Raw genomic sequence first — 24,354 nt, 5'->3', positions numbered from 1 at the left:
TCAGTCCCCTTATCTGTAAAATGGGGATCACTACAATTCCCATTTTAGAGGGTTTTGTCGAATCTGAGATAACCTGTGTTAGCCTCATATATAGTAGATGACATATAATAATTGATCTACGGATGTTAATAATTATTATTTTCACTAGTGCTGTTGTGACTACTACTCACAGTCTCCATCTTTGTCTCCCTCTCCTGACTCCGCTCCCTTTTATGTAGTTGCCTTTCAGAGTCCTGGTGGTAACTGGGCGTGGTATTTTGGGTGTGACCTGACCAGTACACGCAAGTGGGACTGTCATCTGTGCATATATTAATCTAACTCAGAGCCAGTTATCATTTGGATCACATGTGTATCCAACATGCCTCATTGTGAACTCTTACTGAGCTTAATGACTTCAATGGAAGCGTCCAATGGCACCCTGTCTGCTGCCCTATGATTGGGCGGTAGGTGCAGTACTCTCATTGGTCTCTCTGAAAGAAGATCATTTCAGCTTGGGCCCACCATTGCCCGCACCCTTTTGGATTTTATCTGTGACTTCTCACCATAACAAATGGTTCCTCTCAGGTTTATGTCACTGTAAATTCGATCAGCTTGTCGTTGGCGTGCTCATTGAAGTCAGCGGTTTAAACAGATAGCGCTGCAACCTATAGCTGAAGACCTCCTTCCAGCGTGATATTTTCTAGCTTCCATGTGTCTTTTTCAACTGATATGTTTGTGTTCCTGGTTCAGGACCACACCATTTGCCTTCTTCCAATAACTCTCGTCAAGTGAAAAGACGCTTACTTTTGTACCTACTGTGCAGAAGGGGTGTGCTCAGCTAGCATTGAGGAGCGTACCAGAAGGTTACGCTGGTGGCAGATAATGGAGAAGTTAGACGTGGATGGCAAAGAAATCAGAGTGCTTCTGTAAATATGAGGCACACGTGTAGTTGGCAGGCTTTAAATCTGCATTGGGAAAGTCTCAATGCAAGGGGCATGGGCCTGCCTGAAATTTCAGTCTTCCATTTAAACCTGGATAAATGGACTAAATTGGAAATTTATGGAATTAGAATCTGTAAAATCTTTTTTGAGATTTGATTCATTCCATTGAATGGATCCTTTTAAAAGTGTTCTTTTCATATACTTCTGTCAAATCATTATGTTGTACACCTAAAATTAATACAGTGTTATAAGTCAGTCGTATCTCAAAAAAAAAAAAAGTGTTCTGTCCTAGTCATTACCCTCTATTTATCTGTTCTACACCTATTTTATTTCCCCTTAGGAAGAGGAGTGAAAGTAGAAAATATGTCATTTTTCTAATTGTCACAACCTATAAATTCAGTAATGCATATGAGAGTGTTTTCTAAACTATGAAAAGCTGTTTATGTACATAGAACAGTTATGACTGATTAGGTACTCAATAAATTAAATAGATGGATTTACTTCCTTATATGTAGATGCTGTTAATTGAAAAGAACTATACTCAAAAATGTTTATTAACTAAAATATCTACTTTACATTGGAAGCTTCTTTCCAAAATTAGTTAGAAAATATTGGTTATTTTTGAGTTAAAGCAAAGTTCGATAAACTCTGAAGTTCCATAAATAGAATTTTACAGAAATATTTATATAACCCACAGCTAAACTGAATTTTCTAAAAACTCCCCATAAGGTGAGATCACGTAATCCATGTCTCAGTACAGAAGGGTTTATTTTTTCCAATCAGTTATGTCTCTAAAAATAAACCTAGTTTTGTTGTTAAAATTTGCTGTTTCCTCTTCACATAAGAACATCTCATTAATTTGGGTGAACACCTTCCAACAAGATAAGGTTGATTTGTCCAGTTTTCCAATGGAAGCGGATACATGTTGTCACCTACAGGCAGAGTGGCAGCTAAAAGGTGAGTTCAACAAAGACAAGCTGTTTTCAATGGTCAAAATATTTTGAATGGAAGCACTGGAGAGCCCGTGGGTTGGAACGGTCTAGGTATGCTTTCCGCAATCCTCTGCCTCTCCTACTCCTCGTAGTGTCTTAAAGCCAGAGCACCGATACTGGTGTTCTCTGGGATCAGGTGCACCAAGTCGTAGCAGAAGAGGGTCAGAGAGAGAGGCGGCCTCACCGAGGTCCAGGATATTTGTACGGGGAAGAAGACAAGCCGTGCATTTCATTTCTGTGCTGTTAAGCAGTCCAGACTACGTAGATAGAGGCTTTCCTTTTCTCAGTCATTTGAGAGATTTTGTGAAAAAACAAAGATACGATTTCTTATAAAATAAAGTCATTCAGTTTGAAGTGAAAGGCTGAAATCTTGAATTGGGTCGAAACGTTTGAGCTTTTCTTGGTTTGAGAGAAAAGAAATATTTTATTTGCCCTCACACTGGTACTAAACAGAAATATTGATACAAATAAAATCGAATAAAATATTTTCCTCTAAATTAAGACATAACACACATAGTCTCATGAAACTGGCTTTTTAAAAAGGGGATCTGAGTCTTAACTTTGTTCTGATTGTCAGAGATTGATGGAATTTAACTAACAAGAGAATACACAGTGCAAAGAGAAAAACTTCCTGTTGAGTAACAGTTGTCAGAGGAGAAACAGATTATGTGCTTTCTTTATTGCATTTACAAAATTAATTATTGACAATCGGAGCTTGTTGGTGCTCGTAACTGAATCAGCGCTGTGGTTTGGCATTTGTCCACATCTGAAGGGAAGCAGGGATCAGCGAAGAATCTGAAACCTGGGTTCTCATCCGGTCAGGTGGGCTTCAGGGGTGTGTTTGGTCTTGCTAGACCCCAGGGGTCTCGTCTGTAAAGGGAGGGGGTAGAAAAAGATACGACTGAGGTGTCTTCTTCTACCTCTAACTGTACCTTTTTTTTAAGGCCTGTGTTTTTATTAAAGTCTTGATGTAAACAGGGGAGTGAACTCTCAAATGTTTTGGCAGCAGCACCTTTTAGGGGAAATAGCACAACATTTATGGAGGAGGAATTTTATTTGATAAAAGTGTGCATTGAAGTCTTGAAAGTTAGGTGCAAAATAACCCAAAACCTTCCTTGTATTTTTTCCTTTAGGAAACAGAATATTTAACTGGTATTTTTCTGATTATTCCTAAAAAAGTAAGGTTGCGTGTAAGAGTTTTAATTTGCTCTGATTGAAACATAATAAAAACGTGTGCATTATCTAAGAGAAAAAATTGCTTTGCCAGAATCGTCTATTTTTCTGGCTAAGAATAAACAAGCCAATTTATTTTATACAATTTTTAATAGTTGATACAATAACTGGAAAACCACATTTATTATTGGAATATTGTTGGATTTATTAACTAGTTCTCTTACAAAATTGATTTTGTAGTTGTCAGCACTTTTATATCTACTATTAAAAATGTTTGACTTTGAAAGGCATGTTTAAATATTATGTTGGTATTTCTGTAATTATAATATCTGAAAAAATATTACATTTAAAGCATAATAAGAAAATAGAGGAAATTGTTGCAATCCCACATTGCAATAACCTTTATGCTGCAATTCATTTAAGGTAAAATAGTGTCAATTTTGAAAAAAACTTTCAAAAAATGACTAGTTAATTTAGGATTATAAATGATATTCTTGGTGTATTTTGAGTATTTTTAATCTCACAATGAGAACCTGAAGGCATTTAAGTACATTTAAAAATAAAAGATATTGTCTAAACCATAAATACGTAATGAACTTCACATATTGAAATTTACTTATAAGGTTTTCCTGTGGCAGAATCAGATACAACTTTAGAAATAGCAATAGTTCATTTCATTTACATTTATTTATCTTTACAGATAGTGAAAGCATCTTTAGCTTACTTGAAAATGACTTTCATTCTCGTGTTTATTAAAATCGTTCCAGGGTGGTTGTATATTTAGTCTGATTTTTCTGTTTGTGTTTAGTGACGTTTCCACACACAGGGAAGGCTGCAATGGCAGCTCCACTGACTAGCAGTGGGCAACCCAACCGGTTATTTTAATCTTATATTTCAGTGTGTTTTCAATGGAATCATTCTATTGGAAAATATTAGTAGCTTTACCATACAGAGAAAAAAGGAACAAAAAAGTATCCCAAAATGGAGTAATATGATGTGAAAATTATGGTTAGACTTGCTTTAACATGAGTCCTGAAGCATTACTATTAATGCTTATAAGACACTTTCTGCTATAAATTCTTATAGTAACTAAAGAAGTGTGTTGTAATAACTTGTTATTTTTTATAGTGGAGGAGGAGGAAGTGAGGTGATAAATTGGATGTATCATTGGATTTGCTTTTTCTTAAAATGGTAAGGAATTAGCTTATATTTTCATAGCTATGAAGGACAAAAAGAGCGAGGTGAAGAGTGGACAGATTGGAGATATACATGTAATTGGCCATCTGGATTGTGTGTGTAACATACCACACATACTGTACAATTTCAGGCACAGAAGAAGCACATAGGAAGTATTCCAAAGTATTTACCGTATTGAACTAAGGACTTGGGAAGGCATTATTATTTAAGGAAACAAATTAGCAGTTTGTTTTCCTAAATTGGAATTATTTTGTATTATTCTATTTTTGCTTTCGATAATTTTCTCAGTAGGTGATTAAGCAACTTTCAAATGGTGATAAAAATCAACAACTATGTGAACGTTTGAGGTTGGAGTAACTATTTGTAGATTTTTTTGGTAGTAATTCTTTTATTTCCCAGCTTTTATATTTAATTTGCACAAGAGAGAAGAGCATAGGAAGCATTTTTGGAGGGAGTGGGGCTTTGAAAAGATCAGTAGTTTTACATGAGGATATCCCCTCAGAAAAAAAATCTTCCTGGTTTTGTTGCACTTCATTTTGAAAGAAACGGCCCCAGGTTTATTTTACTTTTTTCTTTTTAATTTTTTACTTATTGATTTGAGAGAGAGAGAGAGAGAAACATCAATACATCGGTTTGTTGCTGCACTCTCTCAAGCATTCATTGGTTGCTCCCTGTAAGTGCCCTGACCAGGGATCAAACCCACAACCTTGGCGTATGGGGACGACGCTCTAACCCACTGAGCTGCCTGGCCAGGGCTGGTTTATTTTCCTTTTGAATGTACTTATTGTAGCAAGCAAGATACTTCTGAAGTGCGTGCAGAAGGATTGGGTTACGGTCAGGCCTAGTTACTATTAGAAAGTGTTGTGTTCGTTTGTGAGGAAATGCAGGTCAAAGACTCCCCGTGCATCGGTGACTCTCACCTCAGAAACAGTGCTGCTCTTTCCCCACCAGCCCCCACTTCTCAGCCAAAGGATCCTGGCCCCGAGGGTCCTGATGACCCCTATTTTATTAAATATTAAAAATACATTCTGTATATTTCAAAATGCATGCATATATGATATAATATACGCATTACAATGTATGTAGATCTTTAAATGTTAATCTAAATATGTAAGCTTAATTTTCTTTATTTTTTCAGTTTTATTGAGATACAATTGGCACACAACATTAGTTCTAGGTGTACAACATGGCGATATGTTGTGAAATGATCACCAGAATAAGTTTAGTTAACACCCTTCACCTCACATACTTACAGTTGTTTTCTTGTAATGAGAAACCTTTAAGATCTACTTTTCCAGCAACTTTCAAGTATACTACAATACAGTGTACACTTGAGTCATCATGCTGTACCCTGCATCCCAGAACTTACAACTGGAAGTCTGTACCTTCCGACCCCCTTCACCCAATTCACCCAACCCCCACCCCTGCCCCGGTGACCACTGGTTTGTTCTCTGTGTTTGTGAGTTTGATTTTGCTGTAGGTCCCACGTGTAAGTGAGATTATATGGTATGAGTCTTCCTCTGTCTGACTTATTTTAAGGTTCATGCATATCACCACCAGTGGCAGGACTTCCTTCCTTTTGATAGATGACTAATATGCCATTGTAGAGATGTAGATATAGGAGTAGGGAGATACAGACATGTAGGTACCACATTTCCTTTATTCATTCATCCGCCGATGGAAATATAGGTTGTCTCTATGTCTTGGCTGTTGTAAGTAATGCTACATTGAACTTGAAGTAAAGATGCAGTTTAGAAATAGTGATTTCAATTCCTCCAAATAATACCCAGGAGTGGAATGGGTGAATAATATGGTAGTTCTATTTTTTAATTTTCCATACTGTTTTCCATAAAGTTACACCAATTTACATTCCCATGAAGCTAATTTTATATATTAACATTTTAGGTGTAAAATGGTTTCTCTTTTTATTAACTTGCAATGTTGAGTACGTTGCTGGCATATATTTCCTTCTAGAAAATAAGAAGCCAAACTGTTACCTCCTTGAGCCTTTTTTTTTAAATTCACAAGTTATTAACATGGGGTGATTACAGTGTATTAAAGGGTTTCCTTTGTAAGTACTCAGGGATATAGACCTGCACTGGTCTTTTTAGTTATAGTCTCTCCACAAACATTACAAAACTGTCACATTCTGGTATCCCAATGGTATTTTACAGTATGGACAGCAGAATGGATGCCATGGGGTTTCCAGCTTGTGAAACTAGCAACTAGCACAGATCTAAAGTGATCTGAGTTTATTAACTTCGTTAACGTAACTTCCACGGTAAAGCTATGAAGAAAACAGAAATATGCTCTTGGATGATAACTCAGTGAGGTGGGTCTGTACGTGATCAAGCAGCCTTTCCTGGAAAGTTTGTGCCTATAAATACATGAAACTTAGTCATTTGCAAATAGTCAGGTGTTACTGATTCAGCCAGCTCACAGGGGGGGGTGCACGGGGTGGTATGAGGAAGCTGTTTTCAAAGCTCTGAAGGTACAGCAGACCCTTGCTATTTTGGGTGCAAGTCCTGAGGTCTTTGCCAATGATAGCAAAAGCAACTAATTCTGCCCATTAAATACAGTAAAGTATAACTGACCCCTTCAGCCTCTAGAATGTTTATAAATACAAGACTGAAATTGTTTGTGAAGCTATTGAAATAAATTCCACTACTGAAATAAACTCAGGATGTTTCGTTATGGTAGAGTGACTTTTCAGGAGGAGATTATTTTCTAAATTCAGTTTGAAAGGTAACTATTCCATATGGTCAAAATTAATTTTGAAAAATCTTAGAAATTGCTCATAACTCACACCGTCTGCCTGGATTTGTATGTATTGATTTTATACGTATTTAGAGCCATAGATTCCTACCACAGTGGAAGCATTCGTACCCTTCCTCAAATTTTTTAATTCATATTATCTTTCTTCCACTGTTGCAACTGATGGTAAACACTCAGAAATGGTAGCTCGTATCAGTGTTACCAGTGGGCCTGCACTCAGGGCATTTAATCAGTGCCGCATGCCCTTGTCAATGAGAACCATGGCCAGAACTTCTGGAACGGCACTAGTGACCTCCCACGTCCACTAACTCTATCTGTTCATTTCTAAAAAGACTTTTAAATCCTTATAATGTCTTTTTATTCACCTCGGCTGATTTTCCAAGAGTCTAGTTTGGAGAGTAAGTCTTAGAAATAAATCTGCTATATTCTAGACCAGTGCTGCCCAATAAAATTTTCTGTGATGATGAAATCATTTTAGCTCTGCGCTGTACGATATGGCAGCCGTGGTCCACATGTGGCTATTATTAATGACTCGCCATGTGATTAATGCAACCAAGGCACTCAATTTTTTATTATAATTAACTTAAATTTGAATAGCCACAGGTAGCTAGTGCCGCTCTAGACGAAATCTTATTAATGATTTGGTGAAGTCATTCTTAACATCTACGAGTTAATAAAAGTGTCAGTGGGTGAATACTGAATTTCCAATGAATGCAATCTTTTTATCCACACAGACACTGATAGAAACTACTATGTCTCTCCCAAGAGACAGACTGTTCTGTTTTATTTTTCAATATCATATACCACTTTACTTTTCTAAATGTATTCTATGAATTCATCCACTGGTTTCTGAGTGATAAATTCACATTGTCAGATCTTGTGACCTTCAGAGCCACAGGTTCCTCTTTCTCACTGGGCAGGTACTTTGGGTTCAGTCATCGTACTGTTCTGTGTTATTTTCTCCTCCCCCATCCTCTTGTAAACATACACAAATAAGTTGCCCTATATTAAGGTCTACTGAAGGATTTTTAAGTCACACAATATTTAGTAGCAGGGATAAGTCACTGCTATTGGATTAAAATAGTTCTTATTTTTGCTACTTTGTCTTTCTAGGCAAAGTTATCCTTTAGTATTAAGATGATCTATAATTTTTCAAATGGGGTTTACATTCATTTCTTCAGATATTTTTTCTTAGGAAAGCAGGAGAAATATATAATAGAACTTCTTTTAATGAAACTCATTATTTGATTCTACTTATGTAAAATATATTTTAGAATTATCAAGTGTATTCAGTGCTTTTCAAATTGCAGGCTCATGAAATCATTCTTATGGGTTGAAACAGGAAGATTTTTTAAAGAAGCAGAATAGAATAAGAAGAAATAGGATATATCTGAGCATTTCACACATAGTGAGATTAATATGGTTTTATGAAATGCTAGTTACATTTATACATATGTGTGAGAGAGTGTGTACATTTCTGAATTGTGATGCAAAATGGATTTCTTACTATGGATCATGGTTAAAAAAAGAAAAAAGATTGAAAGCCATTGTCTAATTTATGGGTGGTGGGGAGTCAATGATGTCAGGTCTGTTTCAAGCTTAGATTTGCTTTTCTGGACAGTCATTCAATGTCTTTGATCCTCAATTTCTTTTTTATATAAACAGGGATAACTGCCCTGTGTGCTTCATGCAGTTGTTTCAAAGACCAATACAATTTTAAGGTGATACACAGTTGTAGCATTCCTTATTTCTTTAAAGTGGTTTGTCAATTAGTTTATATTAAAAAAAAAAAAAAAAAAAAACCCATGGCTTATAATAGCAATCATTTCTGCTCATGCTTATGAGTCTTCTGGTCAGCTGGGGTTTGGCCAGTCTACGCTGCCTTTGACTGTTGGCTCTGCTTCGGGTTGTGGGTTGTGGGTTGTCTGTGCTATAGTTTTGGTTTTGTTTTGCTCCACATGTATTTATTTGTGATCCAGGCAAAAGGGGCAGCAGCTATCCAGGGCGTTCTTTTCTCATGGAGAGTCACCAGAATCCAAAAGCAGAGCCAAACCACATAACCTTATTTATGACTTCTGCTTACACTATAACCGTGAAAATTCCACGGGCCAAGTGAAAGAAAAATGGCCAAGCCCAAAGTCACTGGGGAGAGAGAGTGCGTGCCATTCCCATGGAAGGGAGATAGAAGTGAGTATTTGCTGAACAGTACTCTAAATTATCACATTACCCCAAAACCATTGTACCCAAACTTGTGTTACCTACTTTATGTAAAATATGAAAAGAAACAGCCAAGTACCACTATGTATTTGAGGAAAGCCTCTAACATTACAGAGTGTCTGGAACAGAGACACAGAATAAAGGGAAACTGAGGCAATTTATAATGAGCTGAGAACATTTAAAATACTAAAATATTTTAATAGATAAGTGGTTATGTCAATAAAATAAAAATAGCATGCTATGTAAAACAATGAGAATAAGAAATAGCACATGGGAATGAGAAGTGCGGTAGAAATATTTTCTTTGATTCAGTAGAAGTTTTGGAAGACGAAGTCAAGGTAATCTTCCAGAAGTTACAATCAGAAGACAAAGAGATAGAAAATATAAGAAAATTAGATGATCAATTCAACAGAGCCAAAATCCAAAAGGAGATCCAGGAAGAGGAAATATTGAAATGTATGGCATCAAAATGTTTTCACACAATAATACAAGGAAACTTCCCTAAATGAAAGAAACCAAACCTCCAGACTTAAAAGAGTCCCCACAGCACGAAGTATGAAAAAGGCCTTTTCCAAGGCTTAATATTGTAAAATTTCAAAATACCAGGAGGAAAAATAATCATAAAAGCATTCAGAAACAAAACTGAAAGCATAGACCAAGTATTAGGAATCAGAATGGCATAGGGCTTTTCAGTTGAGATATTAGAATATTGAAGACAGTGGAGTAGCCCTTTAAAAATCCTGAATGAAATTTCATTTCGACATAGGTTTTTATACCTAGCCAAACTATCAAGTATATTCATAGAATAACAGCATTTTCAGGCATGTAGATACTTTAAAATATATGATTCATGTACCCTTTTTAATGAAAGTTACCTAGAGAATATATGCTCACCAAAAAGAAAGTAAAACCTAAAAGCAGAGTGACGTACAACCCAGAAAACAGGGACCTCCGATAGGAGTGTGGGTAAGGCTGGACCCAATACGTAGTCCAACCAGGCCAGACGTAAGGCACCAAGAAGGGTATAACTGAGAAAAATATTGAAAAGAAACTGCTAATTTGTCTGATGTGTTTTGTTATTTGGAAAAATATTATCGATGACTATTTGACAGATCTGTTCGATCATTGGTGGCGGGGGGTGTCAGTTACCTAGAAAAATAAAATATTAAAAACTAAGCGGTTAATTCCAGAAATAATAAAATATGTACAAGAGAATTAGCTTGAGCAAAATAATGCTTGTCTCCATAGTGAAAAATGTTTCTGTCGTCATTATAATGTAAATGGACTACTGACTGATGTCTTAACCGAAATTGTGACAAGGGAGGATGAGGTGGCTGTATTGGGTGGGTGGGATAAAAGACGTAAATCATTACCTATTGTAACACAAGAAGTCAACAGAAAATGTCTAATCCTGCAAAAATTCAAGAAGCAGCACCATAAGCAAGTCATTTGGAAATATGAAGATAGATATCAGAAGAGTGGGTAGTGCGTGCCTTTTGAGGATTAGGCGTGGAGGTGGAGGGGAGCTGAGCACGGGCACCGCCCTTCTTTATTGTGAGCCATCGAGTAGGAAAATCTAATAAATGGCAGTAATAAAGTTGCACATGTCCATGATTAAGAAAAATACCTCCTACAGTACAGATAGTAAATGAACAGCAGTGAGCCCTCCTTCCTCCATAGTCCGTCCTTGGTGCGATTCTCCTGTTCGTTGTCCTGGTGAAATGTATTGTTTCTTTTGGCAAAGTGTAAAGATGGCCGCATCAAACGCATCGTAGACACTGCAGGTTCATAGTGCACTTTAAGAGTGATGATAATTGGCCTACGACTGGTGTTGGTCTTCCATCCCTGAGCCTCTATATACAGCCAAGGCAGCAGCCCTGACCTAGTTGGGTGAGGCAAAGGGTTACCCTGCCAGAGGGAGCATGGCATGTCTGGCAAGAGAGTCCTCTTCCGGCTGTTGGAGCTGGTGCATGGCAGATTTTCCCAACTTGGGGAGTAGGTGTTGAGCCCCGGTCCAGCTGGTGAGAGTATTTGTTGAGTTCGATGATCTACACCAATAAACTCTTTTTCTGGCACAGGTCATCAGAAGCAGGCCGTAATTTCCTATCTTCCTCACACAAAAAAATGCTTTCTTGCATTTGGAAATTATAATAAAGTTTTATTCAGTTTTCACCAAAATAGTGCTTTATGGGGGAAATGTTGAATTAAATCAAGAACTTTTTTAGTCCTCAGTGATAACTTTATATCCTCAAGCAGGTCATTTTTTTCCCACTTATCTCTTTACTGTTCTTGAAAGAGAAGAAATCGGTATTAATGACGATGATATCTGTCGTCTTTAACTCAGCTCTTATTTTGTGCTAGGCGCTCTGCTAAGTACGCCTAATCTCCAGTAATCTTCGCAGCAGTTTTGGGAGCAGGCTGCAGTTCACTCCCAGTTTAGAATGAAGAAACTGAGCGACTCGTCCAAGGTCCCAGAGCTGGCGATGCCAGGGCTGCGCCGGAAACCCTGATCTGTGTTGCCTCCTGGGCCTTTCTTAGTCTCCATGTGTGACTGGCTTCCCGTGCAGCCCCTGAGTTTCCATCTCATGAGATTGAGAAAGCACATCATTTATACTTACAACCTCATTATCAATGTGGGGTTACATATGTTGCCGCCGAGTGGTGCTTGTAAAAATCGTTGCATCTTTTCTTTTTAAGGGAGTTTGGAATTTTATACATTTTCTATTTCCGTCATTCTTTTTTGTATCCTCTGAATTCAAAATTCTAGAGACATCTTGGACGTCTCCTGCTATGTCTCCTTTTATTTCCATATACTCAACATGTTCTCTTTATATTTCTGTTTTGATATATGTATTAGTCTCTACTCCTCGTGTCTGGAATATTGCAACGGACTGTTTGCCATCTCCCTACCGGCTGTCTCTGCCATCTTCAGCCAACTGTACACACTGAGCATCTCCCACATTGCATACCTGTTCATACCTGTTCACACCCCTCATATCTCCTTACTACATGTAGGGAAAATAGGTTTTTGTTAATTTAGAAACCAAGACCTTTCAAAATGGGGTCTAATCTGTCATCCATGAGTTTATGTGTCCTTCCTTTCTTCCGCACTTTCTCGCCCATGCTAAAATATTTCTAATCGGGCCTTTTAATGCACAGATTCTCTCTAACACTCATTTGGTGCTTTTTCATATGCTTTGCATTTTAGTGTCTGTGTGTGTGTGTGTGTGTGTGTCTTATTTACCCCACTGAATCGTTCACTCCTGCGTGTAGGTGGAAACCCTGAGCCCAACATAGCACCGTGTGCACACAGCACGGTGTAGGAAAATCAATGAATGAATTCTTACAGTTCTAACGTCAACATGTAATTTCTATTCTGTACTTCTTTGCTTTTATTTATTTCACAAATGTTAGACAAAATGAAATAGGTTTTTCTATTATGTTTTTTAATCTCTTTAAATATATTTAATTATGAAATTAATTACATTGGTATAACGTTAGCAATTTAAAATATTTTTTAAAAAAGAAACAAATAAGTTTTATTAGTATTCTAATCTGAAACATATAGAAAATCTATTCCAAATGAAAGTGATACATTCATTATTACATAGCTTTTTAAAATTACAATAATATTTGAGAACTTGCAATAAGTTGTTTTATTACATCGCTGGTAATATGTGGTTTTGATGGGGATAAACTGAATATTTATAGTGTAATAAATGCTAAAAAAGAACTATTTAGTTTTTATTGCCTGATGTATTAAATATAGTTTGAAATTGTTCTGAATATTGAGTCATGACATGAGGAAATTTGAAATGTACTTAAATACTAAGTTTAAAACAATCTATTTAAGCATAATTTTGTTTTTCAAAGGGGGATTGCATTTTTTATATTTAAATTGCTTCTTGCTTGCTGCTGAATTTGAAAATGTTTCTGCCTTTTATTTTCCATTTTTTGTTTTTCTTGTCTTAATAGTATAAATGTTGATCTCTTTTAAAAAATTTTTATAGGTCTTCTATAATAAATAAATATTTCTGCTTTAATGTCTAAATTATTTAAAACTATGTTGTAGGTAAGGCCTATTTGCTTTGAAATGTTTGAGTTTCATCCTGATACCAAAAAAGTAACCAACATAAATTTTCATATATTTTAGATGTTCATATTTATCAATCTGAGACTGCTTTTGTGATTGCCTTTTTATAATGCAATTTTAATGTAATATTTTTTAGCTCAGAATCTTGCACACTTTAAATGCATAAAGGTTCTCATGCTGTGTTCTTTTTCTAAATAATATTGCGCATCAGCGTGATACCTTGTTTTACATCCCACATTTTTCTACAGGATATCTTAAGTTATTTTATCCTTTCTTTTGGTTCTCAAAATATCCAAATAATACCATAAATACATCTTTCAGGAGAGAGCCACATATTTGATGTAAATCACTGCATGTGTCTGATGTAATCTCACAAACAAAAATGTTACATTTTAAAAGCAATGACATTTTAAGTTAATATTATTTTTAAAGGGACTGGGCCTTAGAATGAAAATACATACTATCCATTTTGACTGCTCTCGTTAAACTCATTCAATTATTTCATTTTTAAAATGACTTCATCTTACGATCCAAAAAAAAAAAAACCCCAAACCCTCACTAATGTGCATTTTTGGCTTTGTTGGTTCCCTTTGTCATGAAATGGAAGCTAGCTGCAATTTTCTAATAATTTTTTTATCACATTCAAATTCATGGCAAAAACAAAAATGAGGGGATTTTGAATTCCAGTGCATGTGTTTTACGTGGATGCTTTTTTCCTTGCCCGTCCACCTAAGGAAATAGAGAAACTGACAGTAGAACTGAGTGAGAGCAAGCAGCACTTGCAGCAGGAGCAGCAGAAGGCGGCGGGGGCCAGAGAGGAGCTCCTGAAGCTGACAGAGCGGCTGGGCGAAGCTGAGCACCAACTGCACCTCACCAGGTACTCCCTAATCCCATTACGCACCAGAGCCCCGATTTCATTCCGCTGATTTTTGCCACAGGCTTCCAAGCAGTTGTTAAGACTTCGTCTTAGTCATTCAGTTCACCCACAGCTTTCAGGCGTATTAAGAAAAGTGGAGATGTGGTAAGCAAAACACCCAGACATGTGAGTGATAAGTGTGGCAGGGAATTACTGATACATCACAAAACCTCTCATCCACAGTGCTCCAATATTTAGGCGATTCTCTATCAGTATAAGCAAAATGACATATTTCTCCTACCACCACCTCCCTTGTTAATTCTATGTCTGATAAAAATGTTGCACTGAAGGATCGGAGTGATACACTTTGGAAAATAATCAGATGCTGTGGGTGGTGAAAGAGACAAAACAAAAGACATCCCGAGACGCAATTGAGGTGGAACTGACACAAAATAAGGAACCTGAGTCTAGGGGCGTGTCAAGTTTCGAGGTGAAATGAATTGGCACTGTTCACGTTTAAACCATTGTCATACCCGGGCTTGCACCACGGTGGTTTCACTTGACGTTGTTTCTGTCGGGAGGTGCTGCGCTGTGATCGTCGTCACAGAGCTGCAGTGAGCATATAACTCAGCCCTAAGTCACAATAAGGTGTTTTGGGTGGCGAATGTTGTATAATTTGCTGTACTGAAAACGCACATGTACACAGAAATACAGCACAGAAAAATTCAAACTAAGATTGTCGCTATTCCACATTATCCTGTAAGTGATTGCTTTTCACTTTTAGTTTCAGTATAAAATTCTTCAGTTTGCAGATCCAGCCTTTGGATTTGTTCAATTTTGGAGTTTTCAGGTTTTTAGGGAGAACTTTGTCTAAATGGGCATGTAAATTTATATTTGGTTTGGTTCATAATTTAGAAAAGCACTGGTCTTCTAATCATAGTAATATGTTGAATTTAAACTATGAAAGGGGACTGATCCCTTTTACATTAAATATGACAATGTAATTCTGAGCACGGTATGATAACAGATGGAGAAAAACACCACTTGAACAGCCTGCATTTGGGGAAAAAATATTCTAGAGGTTGGTGAACCTCCCAAAGTTTTAGGGTAGTGTTAAGATGCCTCCAGTTCTGTTAAAATCAAACTTTGTTAACAACATTTTGTTATGATAATGTTCCAAATGGTTTGCCAACTTTCCTTTTAAACAAAGGAAGAAAAAGAGAAGAAAAGAAAGAAGGGAAAAAAGAAAGAAAGAAGAAAGAAAAAGAAAAGAAAGAACATCATTTCTACATGTGTGATAGCTGGAAAAATCCCAATAGATAAAAACGTTTTTATGAGAAAAAAATTGCTTAATACTACAGAACAATAACTGTTCTTTTAATGTCCACTTAAAGCATTGTCCTCATAGAGCTGACAGTGTAACTTTAACGTAGTTTCTATGGTTATTTAATCTTAGCAGTTTCGGAATTTGGTTTCATCATGATAGTTAATAGTTTTTCTTTTCTGCCAGACTTCTATTGAGACCAGTCATCAGTGGGCTAAGCACTGCTAAACCACTGAAATAGGACAGCTTTTAACGTCTCAGTGTAGCTGAGCTTCAGTAAATAAATATTAATGCTGGTTTTGCCCCCTTTGCCATTCTGTCTTATTCTGAGAGTTAATTTCTGAAGTCATAGTCCATGGAGAGTTTTCCTGCACCGTATCCATTTGTGCTGTCTGACAAGATCAAGTTCTTGCAAGGAGAGCATATTAAGATACAGCAACTGCTGAACGTGGACTAGTGGTAACTAAGTAATCCCTTTGTTCTAAGAAAAACGGTTTTGCTGGCTTCTGTAGAAAGCTTTTTCTATTGAGCTTTATTTATACCAAGTTACAAAAATTTAACCCAGTTTTACAGACAATAAAACTTAATGACCTGTTTTCTAAGTGCAGTACTTTTTGTGAGCATTTTATACTTACTCTCTGTTCTTATTTGGTAAAATCCATAAATGTGAGATGGCAATAAAAATGACAAGGAACCATGTATTTCTCTTTTGCACTGAAAATGTGACTTGGTTTGGGGCTTAAATATTTCTGATGTGCTTTTTGGGATTTTTTTAGAGTTTGTGGCCCCTCACCATTCTTTACTGAGTCCATGTACTCAGGTGTGTGGTGGGGAAACATGTCTTTTTTGTCCCCACTGGTACCCAGTGTACCAGCTGAAAGAAATATATCCCACACAGGTAGCTCTTCATTTAGCCATGACTTAAACACCTCGAATGTCGTATTTTAAACAAAGTTTAAAATGACTATGAAAACCGTGTTATAAAGTAATAATGAAATAAGGACCCAAATCTCCCAAGGCAAAGAAAATTTAAAAGTGGAGTAGAAATTGGTAGATCAATGTGAAAAGAAAATAACCTATCACTTTTGGGGGGATTTCCCTTTATTGCTTAACTGGACTTCAAAAACTAGAAATTAGACTTTTATTGATGGACCCAACTGGTAAGTATAACATTCACTTATTCAACAAATATTTATTGAGCACCTACTATCTTTTAACTACATTGCTTAGCCCTTGGCAGGGAGAAAAGAGACTCAAGTCCCACCCTTAGGTTGCTCACACTCTATTAAGGAACCAGATGTACATTATCATTAGCATGTGATAACAGTGCAATGATAGAAATAAAGATCGATGCAGGAGCACATAGCAAAGAGAATTGGCTTATTTCCACATTGGAAGTGAAGGGGGTGGGGAAACTTTCTGGAGGAGGAGATCTTCGGTAATTACCTTGATTAATGAGGTCACAAATAGCAGTTATCAGAGTGGAAAAGGGTGGGGTGAGTGTCCCATGTAGAGGGAATCATGTATGCACAGACAAAAAGATGGGAGATAGCATGAGCTGCAGTCAGGTTAGATGTTTGGCAAGAGATAAGCCTGGAAATGGGGTCAGGGACCAGCGGAAAGGCTTTGTACTTTCCAGGGCCATATTCTGGGGTTTGGGCTATTCCAAGAGTACCGGATTACTGCTATATTTCAAACAGGGCTTCTGACATGATCCCGCTTTGGGGTCGGGACCCTGGCTCAGACAGCAGTGTGGAGAGTGGGCTGGGAGAGTTAATGTAGGGACAAGGAGACCAGGGAGGACAGAGTCAGCACCCACCGCCCAGACCTGGCCCATCATCTGTTCTTGTGTGACTCCCTGAGCTACGAATGGTTTTTATACTTTTAAATGATGGGGGGAGGAAAAACAATAGTTTGTAAAAAATTATACAGCCATAAATAAAATTATACTGGGCACAGCCTCCATTATGTTTTATGTCGTAGTGTGTGGCACGGGTCGAATATGGTCCTCGAAGCCTAAAGTGTTTACCATCTACTTTACAGAAAAAGTTTACAAGCCCTCAGGAGTCTGTTTAACCCAAAAAGTCAAGAGAGCTAGAACTGTGATGGGCACAAATGTGTATTTTAAGAAGCCATTAAAAGGCACCGGGAAAGTAGATTGGCCAAGGATGAGCTGACTGGCAGGGGCCCGTTTAGAACGTAAGCTCCACCGTGGCCCTGGGCGTGGTTGTGCCAGTGAAGTGGAAAGGGGACAGCACCTTCAAGAGGCGCTTCGGGCATCGAATTGGAGAGGCCAGGATCGAAGGGGACTCCCAGGTTTCTAGCCTGTGCTAACGGGGTGGTCCGTCAACCCAAACAGGCAACTTAAAAGGAGTCGCCGAGGAAAATGGCACGTTTTACTCTGGAACTTGGGTGGAGATGTCCAGTGTAGGCCGAGTGTGAGGAGAAAGGCTGTGAGTAGGGGCTTAGGTCTGGATGCTTTCACAGAAGGACAGTCACTGTAGCCACGGAGTCGTGGAAGTGCCTAGAGAGGACCTGTTTTTAAAGTGCTGGGGAAGAAGGGCCAGGGAGCCAGAGACGAGCCTCCAGTGTGTGAAGGGTGATTCCAAGGGCACCCAGGTGAGACTACAGAACCATACACTTCTCCTCGGGGAGGCCCCCAGGCTTCCTGGGGTGGAGGAAACTGAGTTTCACTACCTCCCCCAGGCATTCCCTGTCTTGAACCTGCTTACTTACCCATGAACTGAGGTTGGACTACAAGATTTCTAAATTTCCTTTAGGTCTGATAGTCAGTGAATCTAACAGTGATTTAGGACAGTGCATTAAGTTCCTATGTCCAGATGTTTGGTGTTTAAATTGCTTGGAGTATCCTTTGTTTAAGATGTTTCCTTAGTTTAAACTTCAGAGATTTCATAGAAACGCCCTTCATACCCACCATTTACATTCGTGATAATTTAGGCTGACCTCCATAAGGGCTATGAACACAGTCCCTTAACATCCTTCCAGTCTCTTTTGCCAACCATGGCCAAGTGAGTATTCATGAGCCCTGCGTCCACCCCGTCTCTTGCTCTCAAAACCGTCCGTGAGCCGTGCTGACTGTGACAGAAAGTCCAGACCACTCAGCATTGCAGATGCCCCGAAGTCTCCCAGCTTTCACGTGCTGACTTCTGGCCAGACTTAAGCAGATGCAGCCCCCTTTAACTTTTGGACTTTTCTCCCCCTTTACTGTTCTCCACACCTTACCCTTCTCTAGCCCTGGTGCAACCTCACCCTCTTTTCCAGGCCTCCCTGACATCCTGACTTGTCCACTGTAGCCCTCCCCAGTGACCCCTGCCGGAAGGGAGGGGCCTCCCTCTGGGTCCTGCTGCCCATTTATTGCTGAAGGCGCTTAACTCCATACTGAATGACTGACTGACTGAATGAATACTCGGAAGTTCTTATGTAGTACCCTTCTGGAATGTCTTATCCTTCAAGGTGGGGGAGAGGTCTTATTAATATCATATTTCTCAGCACATCTAGCTCAGTCATTTGCAAAGAGGTGGAGCTCAGGAAGTCACTGTGATAGAATGGTTAATACATTGTGAGTTCACGACTATTCATTCAAAGCTCAGTGTGTACATACACACGTGTGTATATATATATACAATGTGTATTAGTAACATAAGTGATACAATCCAGTAGGGAGATTCCAAATAAAGTATTATAGGGACAGAGGGACAGATAACTTCTTATCGACCTTGGTAGCATAGAAAAATGGGGGTGGAGGACCTCCCATGGGAAATGCCAGGGAGAAAATGGCATTTGAGAGGAGAGGTACACATGTGCACATGGGAGAAAGTTAAACACAACCTGTCATTTAAATATCCAAATGTATCAGTATCTGAGGTTAACATATTCATCTTAGAGTCTGCCTGGTACCATGCTACATCTAGTAGCTCTTTAAAAAAGAACAATAGGCTGTATTTTCCCTGTTTACAGCAAATGCCTCTAGGCCACAGAGAGCTAAAATGATTCATCTTAGGTCGCACAACCGATAAGTTATGGAAGCAGGTTTTGAATCCCACCAATTTGCCCACGAAGCCTATGCCGTTGCCCGTGTGAATTAGTAGGGAAATGGGTTAATGCAATTGGTCCCCAAAACACAACTGAGAAAAACAGTTACATAAATTTATCACAGGAAGAAATGTTGGCTGCTCCCTTCTTCTCTGGTATAAACACAGGCCAGTGAATTTCAGTCCTGCCTGGGGCTCATCCTGAGAAACCGTCCTTTGGCTCCTCACTTGCCTTAGTCATTTTACATGTCGCAATGCAGCTGTCATCCTCCTTAACTTCTGTGCTGCATTTTCCCCCGAGAGGAAAGGCTTTTACCAAAAAGTGGAAATTCCTTCATGTTTGTTTCTGACATGTTCAAAGGTCTTTGAAGAGCTACCGGATATAAATCCCTCTGACAAGCCTGCCATTTACATACACACGGGTCGATCACTTGACGATGTGACATTTAAAACCATCACTTCTGAATCTCTACATGATTGGTATTAACTACTTACTGAGGCAAACACGCTTCTCCACACCTATTATACGTGTATCGAAACACACGCCTTTGAACGCTGCGTCTTTTTCTCACATCTGGTGCGGAGGGGGATTCCGACAGGAGTTCTTCTGTGTATGCCCCAGAGAGTTAGAAATTGCATTGCCAGAGCGCAGAGGGGAACTGACCTGCCCTCAAACCTGCAGGCTCCAGCTTCTGTCAGCAGGGCTACCTTTAAAATTTGTATTTCCCCTTGAACATAATGTTTTCAATTAGGAACTTCAAGGAGTTTATCAGATCGGGAATTTAAGTGAGGCCCATAACATGGAGTTATACTCTGACCCACTTCTGTGATCCAAATGGGAAGACCGCACTATGACCTAGGGCGGTAGCAACTTGAATATAGCATCTGTATCTTCTTGCAAGTGAGAAAGGGCACAAAAGAGAAGTCACCAGGTTGTTCTATTACAGTGGTGGTTTGCTTGGCGAGTGGTGATTAAGCTTCTTAATCAGAGCGTTTGGCTTCTGCATACTCACTATTGTAAATGCTTTCTTGCACTGGGCTGTTTGACCTTCAGATTACCAGTGTGAGTTTGGACTCTGGTTGAGGTCATAGAAACCCCAAAAGGAGCATTTCATTAGTTTGATAACTAGACCATGTAAAATCCAGGTGCAGCTGGCCGGAGGGTTTCTTGGACCGGGGACTCGAGGCGGCGCCAGTTTGCTACCCTGTCCTGTCACTTGCAGGGCTCGACTTCTGCTGGAACGCTGGCTCATTCTTCCAGGTCCTTCCACTCCGGGAGTCACATCCTTCATCTGAGCTGAAGATAAAGTAGATGCCCTTGATTTTGGACCTGAAGAATGTGACTCCCTAGCTCCTCCACTTCCAACGTCAAAACCTTTGGTGCGGATTTCAAACTGAATCCTGTGCACACACACCCTTTTGGGGGCCGTGGCCGGCAGCCCCCGCAAAGCCCCCAGAGTAAGGGGAGGTGACCTTCCCAGGGGAAGGATGTCAAGGACCCTGGGTAAATAAAACAGCAAGTGTCTCCTCTGCTGCCTTTGTTGCCTTTTAAAACAATACAATCCCTGATTTTCCCTTTGACTAAGGAATGGTTTCGGGAGGAAAGTGGGGGAAGATTACACCCCTGTTCACGTTGGTCTGGGAGTGATACTCTCCACCGTCAACATGTCATACATCCAAGGAGCCACGGCCAGCTCTTCGTGGGGTCGCTTTGTGGGTTTATGTAGAGAACCCTCAGAATTTAAAAAAGAGAGACGTAAAGAGTGCATAAACGAACGGGTAGCACGTGCCGGGCACTGTGCCTGCTCCCTCCAGCAGTGCTCGCTGTATTGTCTGCATGCCACCCATCTGCAACGAGACACGTACAAAAACTGAGAACATTCGGGAACTTCTATACCAATGTTAGATGTCCAAGTGCATGATCAGTGGGCTATATTGGGTATCTTTTAAATGTCTCCCAGTAATTCATCTTTAAACATTTATTTTCTGATTACAGTTGAAATATAATACAATATTAAATTAGTTTCAGCAAATAGTCACATACTGTATCCGTGTACAACCTAGTGATCAGACATGTATGTAACTTATGAGGTGGTCACCTCGTTAGGTGCAGCGCCCATCCGACACCGTACACAGTTATTACAATGTTACTGACTTTTTATTTCACCTTACAAAACTGGTGCTTTGCCTGGGGTCAGAAAAAGTTTGAGACACCCTGCCTTCTCAATCCCTGCAGTAGGTCCCAGGAAACTGAGTCTCAGGGAGCAGAGATGTGAAGCCTTACAGCCCGGAACAGAACGGGGAGGACAGTGCGGAGGAGGCAGGGCTGGAGCGGGGTGGGGGAGGGGGCATCGGACTTGTGATGCACTTGTGATTCGTCTTCACGAACGAGCACAAAACACACTTCAGAGCTGGGCAGCAATCCTTCTGTCATTGTAGAATCTGAGCTCGTGGGCCAGGAGGCAGGCCTCTTACATCTCTCCTGTTCCCCTCGTGAGGCTAAGTCCAGCAGGTTCTCCGTGCCCGCTGCATAAACTTGCCTCTCCTCTCTATCGTAGGGAAAGCTAAGAAGGAAATGCACTCCTCTTCAGGTGACAACTAGCTTAGGTCAAAAGACCAAACTACCGATCGTTCTTCGCTCACAGAGGACAGTGTAACACTAACATGTAATCTTTCTATTTCCCAGGGAACGTTACCTTGTTTTTTTTTCCTTCTGAGTTTATTGAAGAATTTTTAGTCTAAAGTTTCCTTTCAAAGTTAAGCTCCTGTTTTCTCTGGTACACTCTCTTGAATAAATTAAGCAGAGAACATGTCAAAAATAATTTTAAAAGGATACATGTGCAACCAACATCAAGTCTCAGAATAGATGGCCTTGGTGCTGTTTTAAATTGTGTCCTCTTTTCCTTGCCTTACCCGGTGCCAGAGAGAACAGGCTGTCGGAGAGCCAGGGAAGAAAAGGCATTTCCTTTTACCCCGGATGGACACCACGTTGCCTGAGCCCACGCTGCTCCCCCTGTCTGACGGGCTAGGAACCCCAGTCTCTGTGTGGCCTGGGGAGGGAGAGGTTAGAGTCACAGGCTGCCAGGGACTGTGGCTCTGCAGGCCCCGCTTAATGTTCCCTGGCTCACTCCTCTCGCTTCTGTGAAGCCCAAATGTGTGTGCAATGAAAATCTACGCTGGGGATGTACTTCCCTCCCCTGCTGCCCAGGCCCAAAGCCTGGAGCGTGGTGCTGGCCACAGCCAACTCATTTTCTCAAGAAGCCCAGAGGAAACCGAGGAAGTACTGCCCACACCACTTGCCTGACTCAAACTCGGTCAAGTTCAATGAAAATGGGAGAAAAACCCAAAAACCATGGAATTGTTAACCTAGTAGCCTGAAGTAGGAATATTTTTCTAAAAGAAAGCTCTGATCTCCAATGTTAGTGTGAAAGAAGCACGAAAAATCCCCAACATACTGATGTTTAATTTCTTCTTAAACACCTCTTCCTCCTCGGATGTGTTGGTGAGAGCGATTGTTAGGCATGACTTGTTATTTAATGTTTCCCTGATACCTGCAAGTAGGTTACGCAGTGGTTCTCTGATTGATAGATCCTGCAATCGAAGCTGATTTTAAGGAATCTGAGAAAAGAAGAGGCCTGGAGCTGATCCAGGCTCCTCAGTGCCCGTCCCGGACCATGATCCCGGGGGCCACGACCCAATGCCAGCAAACACATTTGTAGTAAGCCGCCACTCCGTTAGACTAGCTCAGCAGAGGATACAGTTCCCTGAATGCAGTTCCGCAGAGTGGGCACCAAGTGGGTCAGATAACATTTGGAAGAAGCCTGCAAAGCCAGCGTCCAGCTGAGGGGAAGGCTGCTCCACCTTGACTCTGAGTGACCTCTCCCAGCTGGCAGGGCTGAGCATCTCCCGGACCGGCAGTGGGGAGGGCAGGGTTCAGGGCAAGGAGAAAGAGGCATGGTACCAAAGAGACTCCTCCAGCAAGGGTACCAGTCTCCAAGTGATGCATCCCTCCGACACCTGCATTGCCCCTACCTCCAAGAAGCTTGTTTCTGACCAGGAGATTTATCAAAAGAATGCACTTTGTTTGGAAGCAGTACTTCTTATAAACATAACAACAAAAGAAGTATATAAAATAAAGTAACACGTCACTGTTGAAACGTACACAAAGGGTGGAGGCTGGGGGTGCTCACGCTGAGGCTGACGGGTCAGCAGGATTCGAGACTTGCTGGTTCTCTGGAAGCCGATCTGAAGTGTGGTTCACGGGGCCGGGCATCCCTTGGTCTCGACACTCACTGGTGCTGGTAGTTTCTGATTCTCTCCTGTCACCTTGGGGAAGATCTGCTCCTGCGCTTTACTTCCTGCGCAGCGTAAGTGTGACTTTTATGAGGACAGATAGAGTAAAAATCACTGAAAGTCATTCGGGTGTCCATAAACTGAAGGACTCCCATGCTGTTATCATAGTATAAATGAATTCTCATAAAATAAACGAATGGCAGTCCCGATGCGATGCCCGATCTAGAAGACTCTAGGGCAACTGAGGCACGATCACATTTCTCAAGGCCTTTCTGGCCAGGTGGAGACGTTGGCAAGGGAGGGGCACAGAGGGACTCTATTGTCAGAGACAGGACTTCCTGTTCTGTAACTCTTAAGCGACCCCCTTTGTCTTGAAACCACTTGCCATTCCTGATATTAACTCTTTGTCAAACAAATAGGATGGGGGCAGCCCTGCTTTGTGGCTCCGATGGCGGGTTCTAT

General features: G+C 40.0%; 1 protein-coding gene across 1 annotated transcript in view; it reads left to right on the top strand.

The window, feature by feature from the left end:
- Positions 1–24,354, top strand: part of SDCCAG8 (SHH signaling and ciliogenesis regulator SDCCAG8) — a 181,024-nt gene that overhangs the window by 66,912 nt on the left and 89,758 nt on the right. Inside the window, exon 13 of the mRNA XM_024576157.4 lies at positions 14,102–14,244. Within this exon, the coding sequence (XP_024431925.2) occupies positions 14,102–14,244 (143 nt within the window). The remainder of the gene's footprint in view (positions 1–14,101; positions 14,245–24,354) is intronic.

This window comes from Desmodus rotundus, chromosome 10 (genome assembly GCF_022682495.2).
Source record: "Desmodus rotundus isolate HL8 chromosome 10, HLdesRot8A.1, whole genome shotgun sequence".
Taxonomy (NCBI): Eukaryota; Metazoa; Chordata; class Mammalia; order Chiroptera; family Phyllostomidae; genus Desmodus; species Desmodus rotundus.
Note: the sequence above shows the minus strand (reverse complement) of the source record. Positions and strands in the feature narration are given on the sequence as shown.